Source organism: Alternaria conjuncta (assembly GCF_024043145.1).
Source record: "Alternaria conjuncta strain BMP 0040 chromosome Unknown scaffold_14, whole genome shotgun sequence".
NCBI classification, from domain to species: domain Eukaryota; kingdom Fungi; phylum Ascomycota; class Dothideomycetes; order Pleosporales; family Pleosporaceae; genus Alternaria; species Alternaria conjuncta.
In genome coordinates, this window is record NW_026250103.1 from 341298 (window position 1) to 360868 (window position 19571).

A 19571-nucleotide genomic window follows, 5' to 3' on the forward strand; every position below is an offset into this window, starting at 1 on the left:
GGAGAGCGGCGGAGGCGACAATCAGCGCACGCCTATGGGGAGTCGCGACCATGCAAATAGGATATTGAAAGGAATCGCGTGAAGTAATCGTCAAGTTCATTGACGAAATTAGGGACGCATGAGATCTCCTAGAAACTTGAACCTACACTTTCACAGAACCCTCTAACGCCGCAACTAGCATCCTCGTAGATCTTAGCCAGCGGTATCAGCACTACTTCGAAATAACATGGCAAGATCAAATCAAACGCCGCCGCGCCTCTTGACGAACGCGACCATTGTCACTGTCAATAAAAGTCGGGAAATCATACTCGATGGCGCAATCCTCGTTGAAAACGGCCGCATCACAGCACTCGGAAAGACTTCTGATCTCATCGATCAAGTCGGCCAGAGCAAGAACGGAGATATTGATATCGTCGACTGCAAGAACAAGATCATCATACCGGGCTTGGTTAACACACACGCCCATCTCGCGCAATCACTGCTCCGTGGACTAGCCGAAGATCTTCCATTACACAACTGGCTATGCGATGCCATCTGGCCCTTGGAAGCCAATTATGCCGAAGATGATGGCTATGTGGCTTCGATGCTGACGATCGCGGAGATGCTGAAGACAGGGACGACATGTTTTCTTGAGGCTATGCTTACGCATAGAAGCGGCCTTGAGAACGTCGTCAGAGCAGTGGAAGAAACTGGGATTCGCGCGTGCTTGGTAAGTGTCGCGAAGTAAGATCAATGCAACGAGCTGACTTAGCTGCTAGGGCAAATTAATCAAAGTCGGCGAGACAAACTCAGATCTCAACATGAAAGACGCCAGAGATCGGGACGTGGACTCAATGTCTGTGGAAGTTGCACTATCAGCGCACAAGAAGTATCATGGCTCTTCCAACGACCGTCTACACATGTGGTTTGCAGCGGGCACACCTCGAGGCTCACCAATGGCGGTCCATGCTACGATCGGCGAAGCAGCGCGAGCACACGACATCGGTCTCACTATGCACTGCGCGGAAGCTCCTAAAGACCTACCCATCTACCGACAGTATTACCAATGCAGCCCTTTCGAGTTCTGCCGAGACACGCAGCTGACAGGATCCAAGTCGGTATTCGCTCACTGCGTACATCCGGATCCAGCCGCTGGAGACTTCGATATCTTGCGCGAGAGTAAAAGTACTGTCTCGCATAACCCTACAAGTAACCTCAAGCTTGGATCTGGTGTGGCACCGATACCAGACATGGTGGCCAGCGGTGTAAACGTAGCTCTGGGGACCGACGGCGCACCGTGTAATAATACGTATGACATGTTTCGGGAGATGCATCTAGCGTCCATTCTACATGGCGGCGTCAGACAAAATGCTGGGGTCCTCAGCGCGTATGATGTCTTGGAGTTCGCGACGATCAACGGCGCGAGGGCGCTAGGACTAGAAGATGAGATCGGAAGCTTGGAGGTTGGGAAGAAAGCAGATATCGTCGTTGTTGAGCCAAAAGGCGTATCTTGTGCTCCCTGGGATCCAAACGAGCAGGCTTCCGGAGGCATTGATCCGATCACAGTGCTGATCCATTCTTCTGGTGCCGATGTCGATACAGTCCTTGTAGATGGTCAGTTGCTTGTCAGTAACGGCAAGTTGCTGCACATTGATGAGGAGACGATCATACAGAAAGCAAAGAAGTCAGTGGCAGACATACGGAAAAGGAGCGATGTAGGTGCACGAAACCACATGTCGTTAAAGTATATATGAATTCAGAATTGAAATGACAGCAAGTCATCGAACAGGCTTTGCCCTCCAAAGCCTGTTTGTGGCGGTAGCAAGTTCATGAAAGAGTTCCATGAAGTATCTCCCACGCCTATAGGAACATCTTCGGTCGATGATGACGTGGGAGTTGTTACCTGCAAGTCTTGGGCTACGTCGCTGATAAAGGTCTCCACGTTAAATCTGCGGGCTCGCTTGCCCAACGGCGACGGGATTCCAAGACTGTCCGCAGGTCGTGCACGCTTCTTGCTGTTCACGCCTCCACCCTGGAGCTCGCGCTGCAATCCCGACAGCAATCGCACGCCGCGCGAGGCAATCTTGCTATGTTCGAATCTACTCAAATAACCGATTGTGTCAGCAACAAGTCTGCTGTGCTCGTCAAATTCTCTGTCACTGGCCGACCGATGAAGGGTATCGAGACTGAGAATGATACCCGCTGCGACTGAAAAGGCTTGCTCGATCCATAGTATTGGGCCCTGCTCATCGCTGCCTGATAGTGCCTCTTTCAATATGGTCTTCGACGCCGCGATACAGGTACGCCGAGTGAATTGAAACGCGGAATTGGTGAAGGAGAGACCGATGAATTTTCGATGTATCATGATGATCTTGTGTGAAGCACATATAGTCAGCGAGCGTCTAGCCCAGCCAACATAGATAGGCCAATCGGTCGCCACCGGCGCATTCGTTGATAGAAATGTAGGTATACATGCAGTCGCAAGCTTGCGCATCTTCTCGTCGTAATGTAGCACCTGTTCATACTTCGTGAAAAGCGTGTTACAGCCTGTCATCGCATCTAGGAGTTGCGGCATAAGCGCTGCAATTTCATAGCGATAGTTGCAATAGCTCGCTTGGGTGGGTATGCTCAATGGATGCGGTACCATGTCGTTGTCATTGCAGTTCAGCGGCTTTGCGGTAGTAAAGAAGCGAGGATTGAGCGAATATGACTCGGAGAACGGAATCTGGAACCAATCTTGCGTGCAAAGCTGATTGAAGACTCGTCGACCGGCTTCACGCTGGCGTAGCTGCTCCTTCGAGGTGACAGAGGCCGAGCTTTCTGGTCCAAGTCGGTGCAACCCAAGACTCTGGGCAATACGACCAGCTGAGGCGAGCAGTATCGACTGACTGCTCGACTTGCCAAGGATATGAGCCGCAATGGTCAACGTCGCGATGGCTTGAACAGAGTAGATGGTATGAGCCTCGATGTAGCCAGCGATTTCGAGACACGTCACAGTCGCTTCGTACCATCTTTGTGACAAGATCTTCCTCTCTTCTGATGAGAAACCCCAAGACTGATATACAGATGGCGGCGCACATGTGATACTGCCTGTTATGATGGCGAACAGTAAACTAAGCCATTGCAGATTCAAGCCTTGGTGCCGGACGTCGCCTTCGTAGTCTCCAAGAAAGATATCCAGGTCATCCTTGAATATGGCTGAGGAGTACGAACCATGGTACCATAAGATGGTGGTGCTGTGGTACTCCACAAGTTGGACGATATGAGTCTTGTTCGGAAGAAGCGCTTCAAGTACGTCAAGCTGTGTATCCCTGCTAGTTTCATATAGGATACTGGATGTAACCGCATCATCCTCATCTCTGATACTCAATCGCCTTGGCCCACTGTTCTGCTCTGGTGATGTTCCGTAGTCGATGTCTTTCTTACGGCCCCATGCTAGAAACTCCAACACGGTAGCTGCATCATCAGTGTCCGCAGATTGTGATGCGTTATTGTTAAGAGGTGAAGTGATCGCTGCATTGTGAACTGGACTCGCTGGTGTATCGGAGATTTCCAGAGGCAAGGGTGCTTCGCTCGAGGCCAAATCACATTGTTCCTGTAGCTTGGCTTCAAGCTGACTTACGCGGTCGAGTAGAGCGCGCACTAGATCGTCAGGTGCTGTCGCTGCACCCTGAGCTTGGTAGGCGGGTGGTGGTACAGAGGATGTCACAGGCGCGTCTTCTCTCGTACAGAAGCTTGCATATCCCCTGTTTTACTTAGTATGAAATGGTTCGGGCAGCTTGCGCAGTACTAAGAAGCCCGGTCACTGGGTTCCCAGGGAAAAGCAATCCACAGTCGCGCAGGCTCAGACTTCACCAAAGACTCGCGGATACTAGACTGCCTTGGAAACGGAGGAGCTGACCTTCGAATGCATGTGCTGCAAGGCACATTCTTATCGCATTTGATCTTCCTTCTATAGCACTCCGTACATGTCAGACGGGGTCTCGGCCCTTTCGAGGTGCTGCTGTCGTCCATGGTAAGGTTGACCGTGTCGGTCGTGAACTAGGTGTCGCGTTCGAGGACATCTCGATGCGATGAGAGTGTCTTTCCCAGCATCGCGTTCCCGGTGATTGGCAAGGCGCGTTGGCTATCAGTTGGCTATCGGCGTGCAGTTGCGGTGGGGAAGGAAGATGAACAGGGTGCGGCCGACAACGCGGAACCTTCCACAATCTGGCCTCGGCCCCACTTCATCTCGACCGCGACTTCCGTCTCGCAGGCTGCGGGTGCCTATCTAAGTAGCACGACACACGTGTTGGTGATGACGGCCGATGTGAGCGGCCGCCCTGGCCGCGTCGGCTTTGGCACGCCTGAACGCATATTGCGACACTACATGCGTAGAAGCAAAGATGACCGAACATAAGAATGGGTACAGTTTGCCCTCAAGACACTACGGTCATATATCAAACTCACCAACGTCAATCAGCTCGAACATCAACCATCTCATTATGGCACCGACGAAGTATGTTGATCGCCCTGTGCCGACAATCTCCCTCCGCGACTTCGATGCGCGCATCGATGTGATTACACGAGAACTTGTCGATGCTGCAGAGAACCACGGCTTCTTCTGCATCGTGGACCACGGCATAACACGCGACGCTGTCGACGGCATCTTCAATCAGTCAGCGCGATTCTTCAATCAGCCCGATCCCGTGAAATCGCAAGTGCCATTCTCCCCTCAACACAACGCCGGATGGGAGAAGAATGCTCAAATCCGGCCATCTACTGGTGCAGTCGACCGCAAAGAGTCTTATCAAATGCAATTCGGCGAAGGCATGAACGGTGAGCTGTTTTTATTCGTCTTATGTGTATGGCCGTGCTGATCGTTGGATAGGTCGATGGCTGAGTGACCAGACCCTTCCGGGGTTCCGAGCGGAGGCTTTGGAGTTCATGCACAGAGTACAGGCAGTCAGCGAGAGGCTCATGAGGTGCTTCGCGCGAGGGTTGAACTTCGAGGAAGATTACTTCGTCAAAGCTCACGATGTCAGCCGACCAGAGTCTCAGACTGTTTGCCGATTATTACATTACTTTGAGACTCCACAGGTGCCAAATCCAACAGGAGAGGTGCATCATCGAGCGGGCGCACACGCCGACTGGGACTTCTTGACTCTGCTGTTCCAGAAAGCAGGGCAGTCTGGTCTTGAGATCTGTCCGGGGCGAGAAGTATCAACTTCGTTCGGGTACGGGGATGCGTGGACCAAGGTTGAGCCGGACGCAGACAAGAATGCGATCGGTATGTTGATGCGCTCTGTCGACCTGGAACCTCTACTCATGCTCCACAGTCTGCAACGTCGGTGACCTCCTTATGTCGTGGTCAGATGACCGCTTCAAGTCGACTTTTCATCGTGTCAAGGCTCCATGTGAGCCTGATGACTTCTACGGCGAGCGCTACAGCATCGCCTTCTTCAATCAGCCATGCAAAGACGCCAAGATCCAGGGCCCGCTGAAGAAGTATCCAATGGTGACGGGTGAGGAGTTTACGAGAAATGCCATGAGCCGGAATTATCAGGCTATACAAGATAAACTAAAGAAGGAGAAGGAGCCGGCGGTAGCGGTTATCGAAGTGAGCGCGACGGTAGCTGAGGTAAGTGCTACGTGAAGTCTGTCTCTGGAATAGTAATCGATTTCTTCAAGTATCCACTAAGATCTTTCATCAATCGGACATAGCCCTGGAGTGCAGAATGATGCAATCTCGATTGTAACTTCAGGGTCTTCGCGTTCTTTCATTTCCGTGGTTTCTCACAAATCCTAGCGCGGATGCCTAGTCGACCCGCTTATTCCTCGCACCTGCCCCAACGTTTAGCCTTCTATCCTTTGCTCATTGTATTTCCTCAAACCAAGTTCGGCCGTCTAAACCCCACAATCGACACGACAAGCGCAATACCCTTCATGAATCCAACGACTCTGCCCTTGGCAGATACTTCGCCTGTCGAGAAGCTGCCCGCCGAGTTACTAGAGTGCATACTGCTGGAAGTTGCGAAGCATGCTGCACCGCCAGTTACCGAAGACGAAGACAGTGGATCTGTTGTCTATCGATACGCCACGCAAGAGGAGCAAGCGTGTTCGCTCGCCTTCCGCCTCACGAGCCGTCGCTTCCGTAATTGTTCATGGAAGGCTTTCGGTGCTTACCTGGGCGAAACAATATTCGATCTGAGATCGCCTCAAAGTATATCCAACCTTACCGCGGCGTCTACGTGCGAGCATCTGGCTCCTTGGGTTACAAAACTTATCATAGCCTGCGCTGAAGTGCCCCCGGGGTACCCACTCGATCATGGGGCATATACGATGCGGATGGAGCAGGCAGAGTGGGATCAACTACGCCAAGACTCTCACTCAGATCTACTTCAAATCAAATTGGCTGAAGACTCTTGGTACCCCCGCATCTGGAAGCAGAAGGGCTACGGATCTCCAATGACGGGTAGCGGCATTCCTACTTCCGCATCGCCTCCACGTCTTGCCAGAGCCTGCACCTCTATGAGTATCATCCAGGAGGCCGGGATGAGGGCCCTCCAAGAGGTCTTAGCCCAGACTTTGTTCTGCTTCGGGAACATCGACCATATCGCATTCTACCACCAGCCTCGTACCCGACCCGGGCGATATCATAACCTATTCCAGAAGTTTCGAAATATCTCACGCTACCGCGAAGAAGAGGATATGAGGAATGCTGGTAATATAGCTCATCTTGGCCTTCAAATCCTCATTCATGCCATGGTAGCATCGAAGATCACAGTTCGCACGATGACTCTGGCCGTCGATCTCGATGAACATCACGCGTTCATCACCAACATTCCCTCTGTAATCTTCGCGAAAGCCAGTCGAAAGGTAGAAACGCTTGTTCTAAAAGACATGTACTGCCCCTACTACCAAACACCATCATATAGAAAGAAGGGTAAAGTAGCCGCCACGAATAGCTCTCAAGATATCTTGCTAACTTATTACTAGTATGTATCTCCCATGCTATGCTTTGGCAACGCGGTTCTGAGACATTATGTTATTCGTGCTAACAGCTTGATAGGCCAGACTGTCGATCACGAGAAGTCTCTTCCCCCGCCTTCGCTCGTTGGTGGTCGATCATAGCGAACATAGCGAATTCATCAATCCTCGGCCGATCATCCCGCTTCCTTCGCCTTCCGACACGCCTGCTCTCGACAAATTGACTGTGAGGAATACTAGGATGAATGCCGAGAATTTGTACTCATTTCTACAATGCTATGGGCAGCAGGCTCGGTGTATATCATTCGAGAGCCCGCCAGATTGGGAATACCGCTCCGCGTTGGAGTCCGTGCGCAATCTTCACGTCGAGACACTTGAGATTGAGTATCTGTACAGGGCGGAGTCCTTCTGGAAGTCAATCAACAACGAAGAAGCGGGTTACACATCCGAAGAGTTAGATCTTGACGAGTTCCCGAAAAATCTTGCGAAAACAGTCAAATTGCACCCGCCTTCGTTCAAAGTTGCACTAGAACGATACTGGCTCAAATATCCTGAAGGACAGTCAGGTGGCGATGAGTGAACGGCAATGGAAGATCGAAGCTGCTGAGAACTTCGATCATGTCTCAGAGTAACTCCATGAATGGTGCGCGGATGGTGAGGTGGCTTGTATACCCTGGTACACATGCAAAGGTAGTCAATGAAAAGTATTAAAATCTCAACTCGATTCCACACAAAGTCCATACCGCTGAAAGATAGCATGGCTATAAGTGACATCTGACACAGCACATGGGGAACTCAAACCGTATCCTGTCTCTCCACGACAATCACCGCTTCATCCGCGCCCTCATCTCTCCTCGCAACATGCTGCCTACCCAACATGTACGAATGCCTCCTTAGTCCCGAAACTTCCCTTTCCGAGTTCGTTACCCAGAAAATGCGAGCCATCACCCACAGAAAAGCGACCACCACGATCAACAGAATAACCATGACATTATCGGCTGCTTTGTTGCCCAAGAAGCCGTAGGAGTATACGCCGTAGCCGAATGTTATGTCGACGTAGACCGACATGATGAGGGCAAGGCATACAAGAAGAGCTGCGCCTGGAAGTCCGAATCGCCTTTGAAGTTTGAAGATTGGGGAGTGGCGAACAAGGTCGACTCCGTAGGTGTGTACGAGATGCTCGAGGCGGTCGGCGGGTCCGTGAGTCTCGTGTGCGCTGGTACTGTCTGAGTAGGGGCTGGCCATTGATTGATACATCTTGGTGTGGGTTGCGGTGGCAGGGTTGTTCGGGTATGGTGGAAGCCGGTGGGAATTTTATATGTCGAGGTCGATAGTCCAGCCTTTTGTTTCACCACATACCGCCGCGTTCACTAGCACGGAATTCGTCCCTCCTTGTTCTTTACTGATGCTAAGGACTTTCCCGTCATCTGGCAGTACCTTCACTCTTTCATTCCCATTTCCCATCTCAGACCACTGCATCTTCACAGCACCTCTCCCTTCGTGCACATGCCCGAAACAGTGCAGCCTTGATTTCACCCTCTTTACTGCATCGCCTAGCATCTTGCATCCGCAGCTCTCCCCTTTCACATTGACATCGAGACCGTAGCCGAGTTCGTCAGTGAATGAAGGCGGTCCATGTGTCATCAAGATGTCGATATCTTCGGGTATGTCGCAGAATCGATCTTCGTCTTTTCCGTACGCAAATGCATACCCATTAAACTCCGGCGTATACGGACTCGCCCAGACACTGAAGCTTCTCCCATCCTTCAGCTTGAACTCATGTCTACCCTCTTCCAGGTAGTATACACCCTCTTTCTCGTGCGACTTCATGAAATTGACACATTTCCTACTGTCCTCTATATCTTCTTCCTCTTCCCCATCTTCAGCGTTCTTGCGCACCCACTCTTCATCGAGATCGAGGTCATGGTTGCCGGCGATGACGAGTTTGAGCTCTGCGTCGACGGTCTGAATATCTTCCATAGCCTTCCTGTATGCGGGAAGACCGCCGACTTGGGTGAGATCACCACAGTGGATGAGGATGTCGCATGAAGGTGCAGGGCAGTCTGGGGTGTAGGGCCAAGTGGAGTGAGTATCGGAAATGACGAGGAGGCGGATGATTGACGACATGGCGGAAGCGAACTTGGGGATATCGTAGATGAGTGTGTCGAGTAGATGCTAGAGAACTAATATCTATATGTAGTGAGACTGAGTCATGTTGAAAGATCATTGGCATTGGCGTGGAGCCAAGGTTGGTAGAATCGCTACCAAATCATAGACTTGGGCCCGCTATTCGATGCGCATGCCAATCAAATCTCACTATGACCAACCCTCTCCGTCTTCACCCAGTTTAAACAGCCCGTTCTTTTTCTTGTCCGCCGCCCATCGGTCGCACCAAGCCTTCATCTTCTCTCTGCTCTTTGCGCTGCCTACGTTGACTGTCGGGATGATCTTGTCGATGCGCAAAGCGCAGCAAAACATAGTCAGCTCTCTGAAGCTGCTATGCTCACTGTACGGCACACCGAAGCAGCTTGCCCGACTTCCACTCCCGGCTTGCGGCGTCAGTTCTTTCATAGAGAAGGTACTTCTCCAATTGTCGGAATGTAAGACGGTTTGTACTTGGGGTGACTCGGTAAAGCGACCCTTTGGTGGACGATAGTTCCAGCCCGAGGGTCTGAAGCCGACGACGCGCGTAAATGTGTCGGCATAATCGCGCAGGTAGTCGTCCAATGTCTCCGCGCGGATCTCAAACAACGGCGTCATGTGTACTTGAGCTGCCCGAGGATCTGTCGTAAGTAGTGCATCCAGTTCAGGGTCCTCAAGCGCTTTACAGATGCGCTGTTTGTTGGCAGGCGCGAAGATCTTACTTCCCAGGGCCTTCGCAATTCCAGTGCAAATGCGCTCCTTCCCGATGCTGTATGTGCCTACCACAACCAGAAGTCGGCCTCGTGCAGGGCTTTTGGGCTCGCCGGTAGCGTCGGTATTAGAGTCTTTCCGAACGAACTTGACCATGCCTTGGCCTGCGCGGTCTCGCTTCATCTGCTCCCATCCATCGGAGTCGTCCGCGCGGACTTTGCTGAGACTTACGCACATGTCCGCGCAGGCTTGGATGACCTGCTTCTGAGGCGGGAAAGCGTATTTGGGGTTCAGGTAGGTGGTGTCAAGGTAGCAAGCGTCTAGCTTTTGCTGCCGATTCTTTCCACTCACAGCATCGAGGACGTCTGGGCGTAATAGCGGGTGTTCGATGTGCGCTTGACAGGCACGGAAGTCTCCGCAGTGTAGCACTCGTTGTAGCTTCGGGTTCTTGCCCTTGCTAAGTTCCTTTTCGAATAGGAACAGAGAGCTGCCAGGGCAATGATTCGCAGAGATCATTGTGACGTGGACGCCTTCCGTTCCTGGTACTTCTGTCTTTTTCTCAAAATCCAGATCGACCACCCACTTGGGGTCCACACGAAGCTGTTGTCGTACCAAGTTGCCAGTGACTTTGCTACAGTATATCGGTCCATGCTTCCATGAGGAAGTAAGCCCGATGTAATGATCGCTATGGAAATGACTCAGGAAATAGGCGTTCTGACCTTTGACGGCTCCATACCGAAACGCGTCTACAGCAATGAACAACCCTGGCATGATTTTGTAGAATGGGCAGGTGCGTTGGTATGCAGGCTTGCCGCGAGACTTGTTGTTCTCGGCTGCAGCAGATGCCCATGCAGCATCTTCAGCATGGCCGGCCATAAGCTTTGAAAAGGCTGAACTTGGCTGAGCGCTGGGCTTCGCAAGCTGAAACGGGTTGGCTTGGCCAGGTTTAGCTGGTCTGTCCGGCTTTTTGAAGACTTTCGCTTTACTCGTCATGGTCGGCTTGCTCTCCTCCTCAGACTTCACTACAGGTAAAGGGAGCGGGTTGCCGTCTAGGCACGCATTGACGTGTACGGATACGTCTTGTTCTGACAGGCCTGGAAGATTGTTGCCGCATATCGGACAGGAAGGTATATCATTGGTATGTGGCTCTTCGTGTTTGATTTCGGTATCATCACCTTCAGGGAATAGAGGTGGCGCGTCGAAATCGTCCGGGTCGCCCTCAAAGCCTGCCTCTTCCATCTCGAGCTTCTGTTGTTCCTTCATCCATCGCCTTTCATCGTATTCTTCGCCTTCGAGCAGATCGTCGTCTTCCAGATCTTCGTATTCCTCTAACTCTTCACCCCCGTGTTGAGATGTCGATTCGGACTTTATGGGTGTGGTATCGTGGTATCTGGAGTGTTCGGCACTATCCGGGGGTAACAGGTCCTCCGTTGGTTTAGTCATTGGCGATTCCTCATTATGGCTTCGTGTGGTCATACCTGGAGTTGTAGCAGGCATTTCCACTTCGTCGTCTTCGGAGTCTGAGTCGTCCACGAAGGGTCCAGACTTCTTCCGCAGTTTGGGCGCTTGCTTAGACACGTCGGCTGCCAATGCATCCAGAGCATTGCTCTCAACATCAGCCGGCGGGGGTGGTGAACAGGCCGGCACAGGCGCTACCGCCTCTTCGCTGACTTTGCGCCTCTTGTTGCTCCCACCATTCTCGTTGTACCGCTCATCGCTGTTGTCTGTAGTCATGACGCCATTGCTCTTCTCGTCGCTCCAGCCCACGTCGTCCTCGTCGCCGTCGAGCACTATCGTTGGGTTTGACCCTCGTTCTTGTAGGAATATACGGCTGTTGATCTCCTCGGCTTTCTTGAAGAATGCCATGATGTTGCCGTTCGGAGTCCCGGCCGGCTTCTGCTTCTTGCCATTGCCAGCGGGCGACTTCTTAGCAAAGTCGGCTGGCGTCAAAGTTGTCTGAACGCTGGTTTTCTTTGGTGGGGGCGCTTTCGTGCTCGGCTTGGGCGCAGCCTTCTTCGTTGCGGCTTTGGCAGCCATGTCTGCCACTCGAGACGATGAGCGGGGTGGCGATGGAGCCCGACCGGTAGAGGGTGTTAATCGGGACGATTCGGGCAAAGAGCGGTTTTCTCGAGGATTTCTAAACATTGAAGAAGTAATTGCGCATGGCTGAGTAGTGTTGTGATGCTCGTGTGCTGTGCAATGTGCGAGTGAACCAGTGGCGACCGAGCGGCTTCACGCGCGCCAAGACAAACGCGTCGACACGTGCGGAGACGCGATCTGAAAGTGCAGGCTGCTCAATTACGGCATCTTCTTGCGGTCATAAAGTTCCTCGTGCCTTTCACGAGCCATGCACTTATGATACCCATGGTCTTGCATCTGGCATACTTCTCTAGTATATGCGACCCTCAGCCTGCGAATCTGTTAAGGTTGCTGGCGGATTCGGAGAGCGATTACGTCAGCGAACGCGCTTGTGCCCGCCGCAATGTCTTCCAGCAAACCGGCATCCGTGAGCAGTTGTCTGCGAGCAACTAAGCCTCTCAATTCTCATGCCGTAAGCATTGAAACCTCATCTCCGATTCGATTCGCACTGTTCAACGCATTGTACCCTCACTGTCCATGGCCGGTCTGAAATCCTCAGGGGTCTTTTCATCATGTCTGTTCTTCCTGAACGGGCCCCTCGCCTGCATAGCCACTGCTATAAACAGATAGGTAGTAGGATGGCACGCTCATCCGGCCTAGTATTGGCATAAGGACACGCCCTCGTGGGCCAATTGTCGACAAGCTGACGCGGCCACTGCAAGCTGCTGAACGCCATGTCACGTGGCTTTGACGCCCCCGCGATGACTGCGCTTCACCTCGTCATAGGGCGTTATCAACAACTTGATCGTTGTGGTACGATGCTATTCCCTTCGTGTGCACAATCGCTCGGTTGGCGCGGAATCGCATCCCCACAATTCAATGGCCGTGCTGCCCAGCTAAGATCAGCATCAAACATCACCTCGTATCCCAAAACGGAAGCCCAGCCTCGAGACGATCAAAATAGCAGCACCTCAGAAGTACCATATCTTGAACGCCCTGAGGCATCGAGAATTGTCTCACTCACACGCGATGAAGCGCAGACCCGACGGCCTCTTCCTACTTTTCTTTCGTGTCATGTACCTCACTATCTTCACAGGGTTCACGTGTTTTACCATTCTGGGCTTTGCGGCTATTGGAACTGGCATTGGCATTGCAGCAACAGTTGTAGTTGCTATTGGGTCTGAGGTTGCCTTTGTGCTAGCTAAGAAAGAGGAGGCAGAGAAGCGGAGGCAGGAGCGATATCTGGTATGAAAAGAATGTACGGCATGACAATCTCAAAAGGCTCGGGAAAAGAAGAGGTTCAGGCAGAAGGCCACTCATGGAAGAAAGAATTCGCCAAAAGGGAGGATCCCACAACACATATTCCCACACCTTCCGCATCGGCATCGCCGGCGCAACCCATCATTTCGACCAGTTCCGGAGCAACTCAGTTGCCTTTCCATATAGCGGGTCCAGGCGCAGTGTAGCTCGTAGCGATCGGATAGTACGACCACCTCAGCCCAGGATCGTTTGCATTGTATGCTCCAGGGAACGCAACCAGAGGCCCAGGCTGTCCATTACCACCCCCGGTAATTTCGACCTGCGCACAAGACAAATACATCTGCGCGCCGCCGACTGACTGAGCTTGGTGGAGAGCGATGGATTCTACACGGACAAGATACTTCCCACTCGGCACGTTCTTAGGGATCTGGAACTGTACTTGCGACTTTCCTGCCCTAACGTTAGCAACTGAAGGCGAAAGGAAGCTACAAGGAGGGGTATGAAGACGTACCATACGCAGGCCATGTGCTCTCCCCACTCGTCAAGGGATTTCCCACCGCGCTGATACTCGCCGCCTTGAACCAAACGTTACCCGCCGGCTCCCACGTATTGACATTCGCACTATCTGGTACTTTCGCCATATAGAACTGCACTGGTCCGAAGTGCGTGATCGATGTCTCGGCAACGAAGCCAAGGTTATCACCAGCAGCGACAACGGCAGTACCCGTTCCAGGACGGTTCTGGAAACAGCGCATGTCGGGACTAGTGACGGACGTAACACCCGAGTTGGTTTGGTAGTTCTTCGTTTGTCGGACGGAAGTCCATTCTGCCGATTCGGGCACGCCATTAACGATGAGCTTGGAGAAGCGGTCTTTCAAAAGTCAGTTCAACTCTTCTGGATACACTGTAGTGAACTTGCAATGAGCTTGCGCCGTCGCAGCGAGGGCGGAGAGGGCTAGTAGGAGATGCATTTTAGGCTGTCCAGTCGAGAAGCTATTCTGTGAACACCCATCCGAAGCAACTTAGCAACCCGAATAATATATGCAGCAAGGCACTCTGGTCACGCATCGCTTCTTAAATATGCACTAAGATCTTTATATTGTTCTCGGCAACTGAGGATGCACAGGCGAGGTGCCTCTAGATTGCTATCATGCAACCCCAGATTGAGCCAAGCAGATAGATGAGGTGTGTGCACAGAAACCACACCACGCCACACTAAACCAATCTACTTGACGAACTCTACCTGAAGTTCGTCTCGTCTGCTGAAAAGGGAACGGACATTTTCCGCGAATCTGGCCTTGGAAAAGTTTCCACGATTTTGTGTGGACCACAAATGTTCGACAGCCGCCACAGACACGTACACTTTCTTGACACCATGGATCTTTCCAATATGAATAAGGGCGCCTTGGTATGTCCAGGGGAAGAGTGCGTCACTGCGCTGCCATTCCTGGTCAAACCACACCGTATTGATAACTCGCTTTTGAGCAGCCGCTCTATTGCCGAACCAATCTTTCATCGTCATCTCGTCCTGGAAGGAGAATTCGTTCAACTCGTACGGAATGAACCGAGTCTCATGATAGATTTGTCGACAGACGGCTTGGAATAGCGCCATGCGATCGTTGGTCGCGGTGATCACTCGTTCGTGTTCGAATCGCTGCTGCTGCGCTGCCTGATGCCGCATATTAGAAGACACAAGATATGGACGAGATTTGTACGGCTGAGTACGGTAGGAGGCCTGCCAGTCAATTGGAAAGACGCAGTTGTGGAACTGCCGCGCTTGTATCAGGGATATCGCCTCGCGTCTATGAGGCGGATCCACACCGAAACGAGCTGGACCGGGAAGATCCACCGAGATGTTCGTGTCGTAGTCGTCAGTGAGGATGTGTACGTGTTGGTGACCAAGAGCATATTCGAAGATGACGCAACGGACTTCTGCTGGGAGAGATAGCAGAGGAGACTGCAAGCTATTACGTTCCACGCTGCGATCTCATTAGCTAAAGAGGAGCTCTTCGTGAATTGAATGCATACATCGCACTGCGAGGATCATCCGCCGAGAGTTGTGCGTTGAGCTGACTGCCCCGATAGAGGGCGGGTTTGTGGCCGTCTCGAAGATCATCTGACCCAGCCATAGCGTCCCTGATCATGGTATCCGCCGAAGAGGTGGACTCGCCATGCTCTATTCGCTGCCTCTTTCGCGCACGCGCGGCTTCTTCGAGTTTCTGGCTCTTGGCGCTGGCCGCGGCGGTATCTAGATCATGGAAAACTTGACTCTGGGGTCGGTCTTCGGGTTTCGCAAGGCGAACAGAGCGGCGAACCATGGTGATGTTGGGGATTTGTCTCGCTGACGTGTTGAGTGTGGGAAAGAGCGAGTAACAGCTTGAGCAGGCCTTCAGCTCAAGGCAGGTGCATTGGACCAGTGTGGGTCACCTGGGCAACGGCTGACTTAACCCCTCGCACGTGCTTTAGGCTTCACTGATGTAGCACCTGGGCAGTCATCGAGCACCTAGGGTAATGAGACCCAGCAGCAGGAAACCGTTAGGTGGTGTATTATGTACCTACGAGTTCGGCTGCGACTACGCCCTTGGAAGATCGGTCACATTAGTATATGTCACCTGTAGCCTACGCAATCGCTAATGACTGAAGGCGGAGGATGTTCTTAATACCAAAACTTTGGCAATGTCTTGTGCTATTACGACTGTATTGGATGATGGCTTCACTGCAAATGGCTACCCAAATACGGCCAGAGTGTAAAGGCCTAGCGTGTCGTTAGCGTGCCTTCCGCACACTCACACCCATCTATGGGTCGCTTGCTACTCGCCTAAACCCGTAGCACTCTCAGCGTCCGGCGTACCCTCTTTGCAGAGCTTCTACCTAGGTGCACCCCTCTCCCCGTTTTCCGACACAACCACGCCCGTTATGAGTCCACATCCGCCCATTATGCGCCTCTGTAAAGAGGGCGACACAGTAGATAGCCGTGTACGGCTGGGTCTCACTAAACATGGTCTCCTCGACACGAGCAGATTAGCTGTCTGCCTTACGTGAGCTACGAGATACGCGCCCGCTGTGATAAAACTAACTTACGGAAGTGCTGCGAGAAATAGGCGCGCGTCACCACTTCTTCGTTTGCCAGCAGAATTACGAAATGCGGTCTTCACCATGGTCTTGCAGGAGCCCTGTCTGCAGGTAGAAGACTTTTTGGTTCACGACCTAACTGCGGATGTCATCTTGAGAACGAATATCTGCCATGGGCAACTGAACAAGGCGCTTGTATCAGATGACGAAGCTGGATCGTACCGGGCACTTTCACTTGTCTGCAGACAGATGTACGACGAGACTTGCTTGTTACCATACGCCTTGAACTCCTTCGGATTCACGTCGCACACCGCGATGAGAACCTGGACGTCAAGCCGTCTCCTCATACAGTTACAGCAGATCAAGGTGTTGAAAATTCCGATGTTTTGTGAGCTTCGATACCTCAACCAGCCGTCCTGGAGGTTCACAGACATATTCCCACATCTTCAAGTGCTTCACGTCGACCTGTGGAATGCCCGGGATATTCCAGAAATGAGTGGTTGGTCGGCCGAACAGATTGAGCAGGACCTTCAAGACAGGACTAAAGTACTGTTGCAAAAGGAGAGGAGTGGCCTGCAGATTGTCGTTACTGAGTACAGAAATCTCGGTATAGCTGGGACAAACATCCTCCAGGCGGTCTGAGGAAATTGGATACGGCGATGACTGCCAAAAGGGGGTTACAAATGACATGCCCAGGTGTGGTTACAGCACAACGTATTTGTCGTTACTGTATTTTATGGACATGGCCGGATTCTGCCCTGGTGCGGAGGTGAGAGAAAGTAAGTTCTCTGACGTCATCTTGATACAGAAATGGCTAGACTACATTTGAAGATGCCTCCACCGAAGTCTTTTCAACCGCTCAATTATGGTTCTCCAATCTCAAGCCTTGCATAACATCCCGTTTGGGTACCCCGGAGATTTATTGCAGAGATTTTCACGGCACGATGGATGAACTGTCCCTCACTGACCTTAGCGCGAAGAGTCGTGGTGTCCATTACATTCATAGGTCGCAGATGAGGATGTCGACACTGTTTACGCACGCAGCATGACTCGCATTATTCCCTGATGTAAAATCAGGTAGTTGTGTCACCGGCAATCACTGTGCCAGATACCTTCGAGTTGCCGTGAGGTTTCTAGATAAGCGTTAGTTACCCGCGCCCGCAGCCTCCGCTGCTCTCACCATCACTTTTCATATTGGTCGGCATACGGGCTTCACCAGTCTCAAAGCAGATAATTTATCTCGATCAATCTTCGCACATATCTCATCTTTCATCGTTCATTTCATCGCCCAGTATGCGGACGTCTCCGGTTTTGCAGTTATCAAGCTCTCTTGAGTCTGCTCTCCTTCAACCACACGCTCTCTTCACACGCAACAAGACACTATTGAGCCTCAAGTATGGGCTCACCCGAACTGCCCGCTCGCTCTGCGGCGCCGAAAGATCACACAATCTCCTCGAAGCGTACAAAGGTCGTCAAGAAGAAAGCTCCCACCGTCCGCAAGCCCAAACAACCTGGTCGCAGGTACATGAACGGGTTGATGAAAGCCGAGATTCCTGCTCGCTCAGAATTGATGAAGATGTAGATGCGACTCCACAATCTGCCTCTTATGAGAGCTAACGCACAACAGCGCCAAAGCCAACTCCATCCAGTCTCCGCTTCTCAGTCTTCCGGCAGAAATCCGCAACAAGATCTGGCAGTATGCTGTTGGCTACCATCAAGTCGACATCCATGATTACTCCTGCGTTCGAAGATGGGATATCAGGCTCACGCATGTCACGCACCCTCTGACCAAAGGCCCGAACACTTCGTCCAGCTTTGTCCAACCCACTTTTGCGGTCCCAAAAGTATGCCGCCAAATGTACGTCGAATCATCGGCAATGATCTACAGCTTGAACAACTTCGGATTCGATAATCTTGACACGTGCGACCGATGGATCCTGGGCCGCCCACTCGGCCAGAGACGACTCATCGTTTCAGTGGATATGCCATTCGGGTACTACAGCCTCTACAAGGACGGTTTCCGCAAACTTCTCCGACAGACGTTCCCGGGTATCGTGAGAGTAAATCTGCACACCAAGATGGCTGAGATGAGCCAACGTATCGTTACTAGCACTTGGTTTCACACAGTACCTACCAGGGAGCCTCTCAACGACACTAAGCAGAGGTTCGTTGACCAGGTCAAGAAGAAGGAGGGTGACGGAATTGAGGTCGACTGGTACACTGGGTCCGCCAACTCTTTGGTCTATCTGCACTATTGAGAACGTTCGGTATGTTGTGGCGGTTTCTTATGCAGCGAGTCGTTGTTCAAGAGTTTGTTGGGGATGTTGGGAACGAGGCCTTTGCTGGGAGCCGAGACACGACACTTTGCGGTAAGTGTCCTTTTGCAAACTGCCTACGAGATATACACTGACTAAGTCGACCTGCATTTAGTGCACACGACCTTTCACAACAAATGCCTGGCAGAGCTCACTTGCATATCAACCACACCGGTTTGGCATTTGAAGACGCATGGTTCATCTGGCCATTTTGCGCGCAGGTTCCTGGTGCCAAACACCCATTCAAACAAGGACGATCATCAAGGTACGACTGCAGCCAGACGGAATGAGAAAACCGAATGGGTAAGTATCTTCTTCCATTTATCAGCATTTGTTGCAGCTTTTTCTTCAGCGTTTGTTCCAGCGTTTGTTTCATTTGGGCGTTCACCCAATCTAATACGGTCCGATCTTGCGTTTTTCGTTGAGGCCCGGGCGCAAATCTTCGCACAGAGTAAGTATCTGGCTATAGATCGAGGGAAAGGCTGTCGGATGGCGAGAAAGAGGGTAGAACATGAAGTCAGGGCTTTGAGGAGGGTGGAGTGGCTACAAGAAATTTAGAATATTCGACACGAAGGTGCTTGCGCTGTCGCACATGATTCACCAAACCTCGACCGGCAGTGAGATCTGGAACTCCCAATGACTACGAACGAGATGCCCCTACCAAAATCCTGGACTTACCTCTTGTCATGCAGATTAATTCCATCGAAAGACATGGACGCGAACAGCTTCTGGCATCATGCATAAGAAAAAACGGGCTCGAATTGGACCTGCCTCAACAGAACAGACATGTCTTACATTGGATATGATAAGAGAGACCAGAAGTGGTCAGGTATACTCGAAAACAAAAGGAAAAAGGCAACAGTTCATGCACATGCCGTCACAACCCAGTCGCACGTTCCCCGTGCGAAGCTTCGACTCGAGAGAAGCACTGTGCAACACACTGCCTCAGTGCCAACTAACACCCAAATAGCCCATCCAGCTCCTCGTTATCCGTCTAACAGCACTCCGCCGCACACTCGCAGCAATCAGCGCAGCACTCGCACC

General features: G+C 51.9%; 7 protein-coding genes across 7 annotated transcripts; 3 read left to right on the top strand and 4 right to left on the bottom strand.

Moving 5' to 3' along the window:
* Positions 1 to 226: 226 nt before the first annotated feature.
* J4E85_008728 (uncharacterized protein) lies at positions 227 to 1733 on the top strand (the record flags this gene model as incomplete). Its single annotated transcript, XM_051472952.1, has 2 exons — positions 227 to 709; positions 759 to 1733. The coding sequence occupies 2 exons, from the start codon at positions 227 to 229 to the stop codon at positions 1731 to 1733; spliced, it is 1458 nt and encodes a 485-aa protein (XP_051323172.1).
* A 2730-nt stretch (positions 1734 to 4463) lies between these two features.
* Positions 4464 to 7528, top strand: J4E85_008729 (uncharacterized protein; the record flags this gene model as incomplete). The annotated part of the gene is made up of 5 exons (XM_051472953.1): positions 4464 to 4797; positions 4850 to 5248; positions 5298 to 5599; positions 5857 to 6837; positions 7031 to 7528. 5 exons carry the CDS (start codon positions 4464 to 4466, stop codon positions 7526 to 7528), a joined length of 2514 nt encoding a protein of 837 aa, XP_051323173.1.
* A 215-nt stretch (positions 7529 to 7743) lies between these two features.
* Positions 7744 to 9075, bottom strand: J4E85_008730 (uncharacterized protein; the record flags this gene model as incomplete). The annotated part of the gene is made up of 2 exons (XM_051472954.1): positions 7744 to 8205; positions 8308 to 9075. The coding sequence occupies 2 exons, from the start codon at positions 9073 to 9075 to the stop codon at positions 7744 to 7746; spliced, it is 1230 nt and encodes a 409-aa protein (XP_051323174.1).
* A 189-nt stretch (positions 9076 to 9264) lies between these two features.
* J4E85_008731 (uncharacterized protein) lies at positions 9265 to 11838 on the bottom strand (the record flags this gene model as incomplete). Its single annotated transcript, XM_051472955.1, has 1 exon — positions 9265 to 11838. The coding sequence occupies one exon, from the start codon at positions 11836 to 11838 to the stop codon at positions 9265 to 9267; it is 2574 nt and encodes an 857-aa protein (XP_051323175.1).
* Positions 11839 to 13306: 1468 nt separating this feature from the next.
* Positions 13307 to 14208, bottom strand: J4E85_008732 (uncharacterized protein; the record flags this gene model as incomplete). Its single annotated transcript, XM_051472956.1, has 3 exons — positions 13307 to 13590; positions 13652 to 14011; positions 14196 to 14208. 3 exons carry the CDS (start codon positions 14206 to 14208, stop codon positions 13307 to 13309), a joined length of 657 nt encoding a protein of 218 aa, XP_051323176.1.
* A 157-nt stretch (positions 14209 to 14365) lies between these two features.
* J4E85_008733 (uncharacterized protein) lies at positions 14366 to 15458 on the bottom strand (the record flags this gene model as incomplete). The annotated part of the gene is made up of 2 exons (XM_051472957.1): positions 14366 to 15119; positions 15169 to 15458. The coding sequence occupies 2 exons, from the start codon at positions 15456 to 15458 to the stop codon at positions 14366 to 14368; spliced, it is 1044 nt and encodes a 347-aa protein (XP_051323177.1).
* Positions 15459 to 17608: 2150 nt separating this feature from the next.
* On the top strand, positions 17609 to 18470 carry J4E85_008734 (uncharacterized protein; the record flags this gene model as incomplete). The annotated part of the gene is made up of 2 exons (XM_051472958.1): positions 17609 to 17790; positions 17840 to 18470. 2 exons carry the CDS (start codon positions 17609 to 17611, stop codon positions 18468 to 18470), a joined length of 813 nt encoding a protein of 270 aa, XP_051323178.1.
* Positions 18471 to 19571: the final 1101 nt, after the last annotated feature.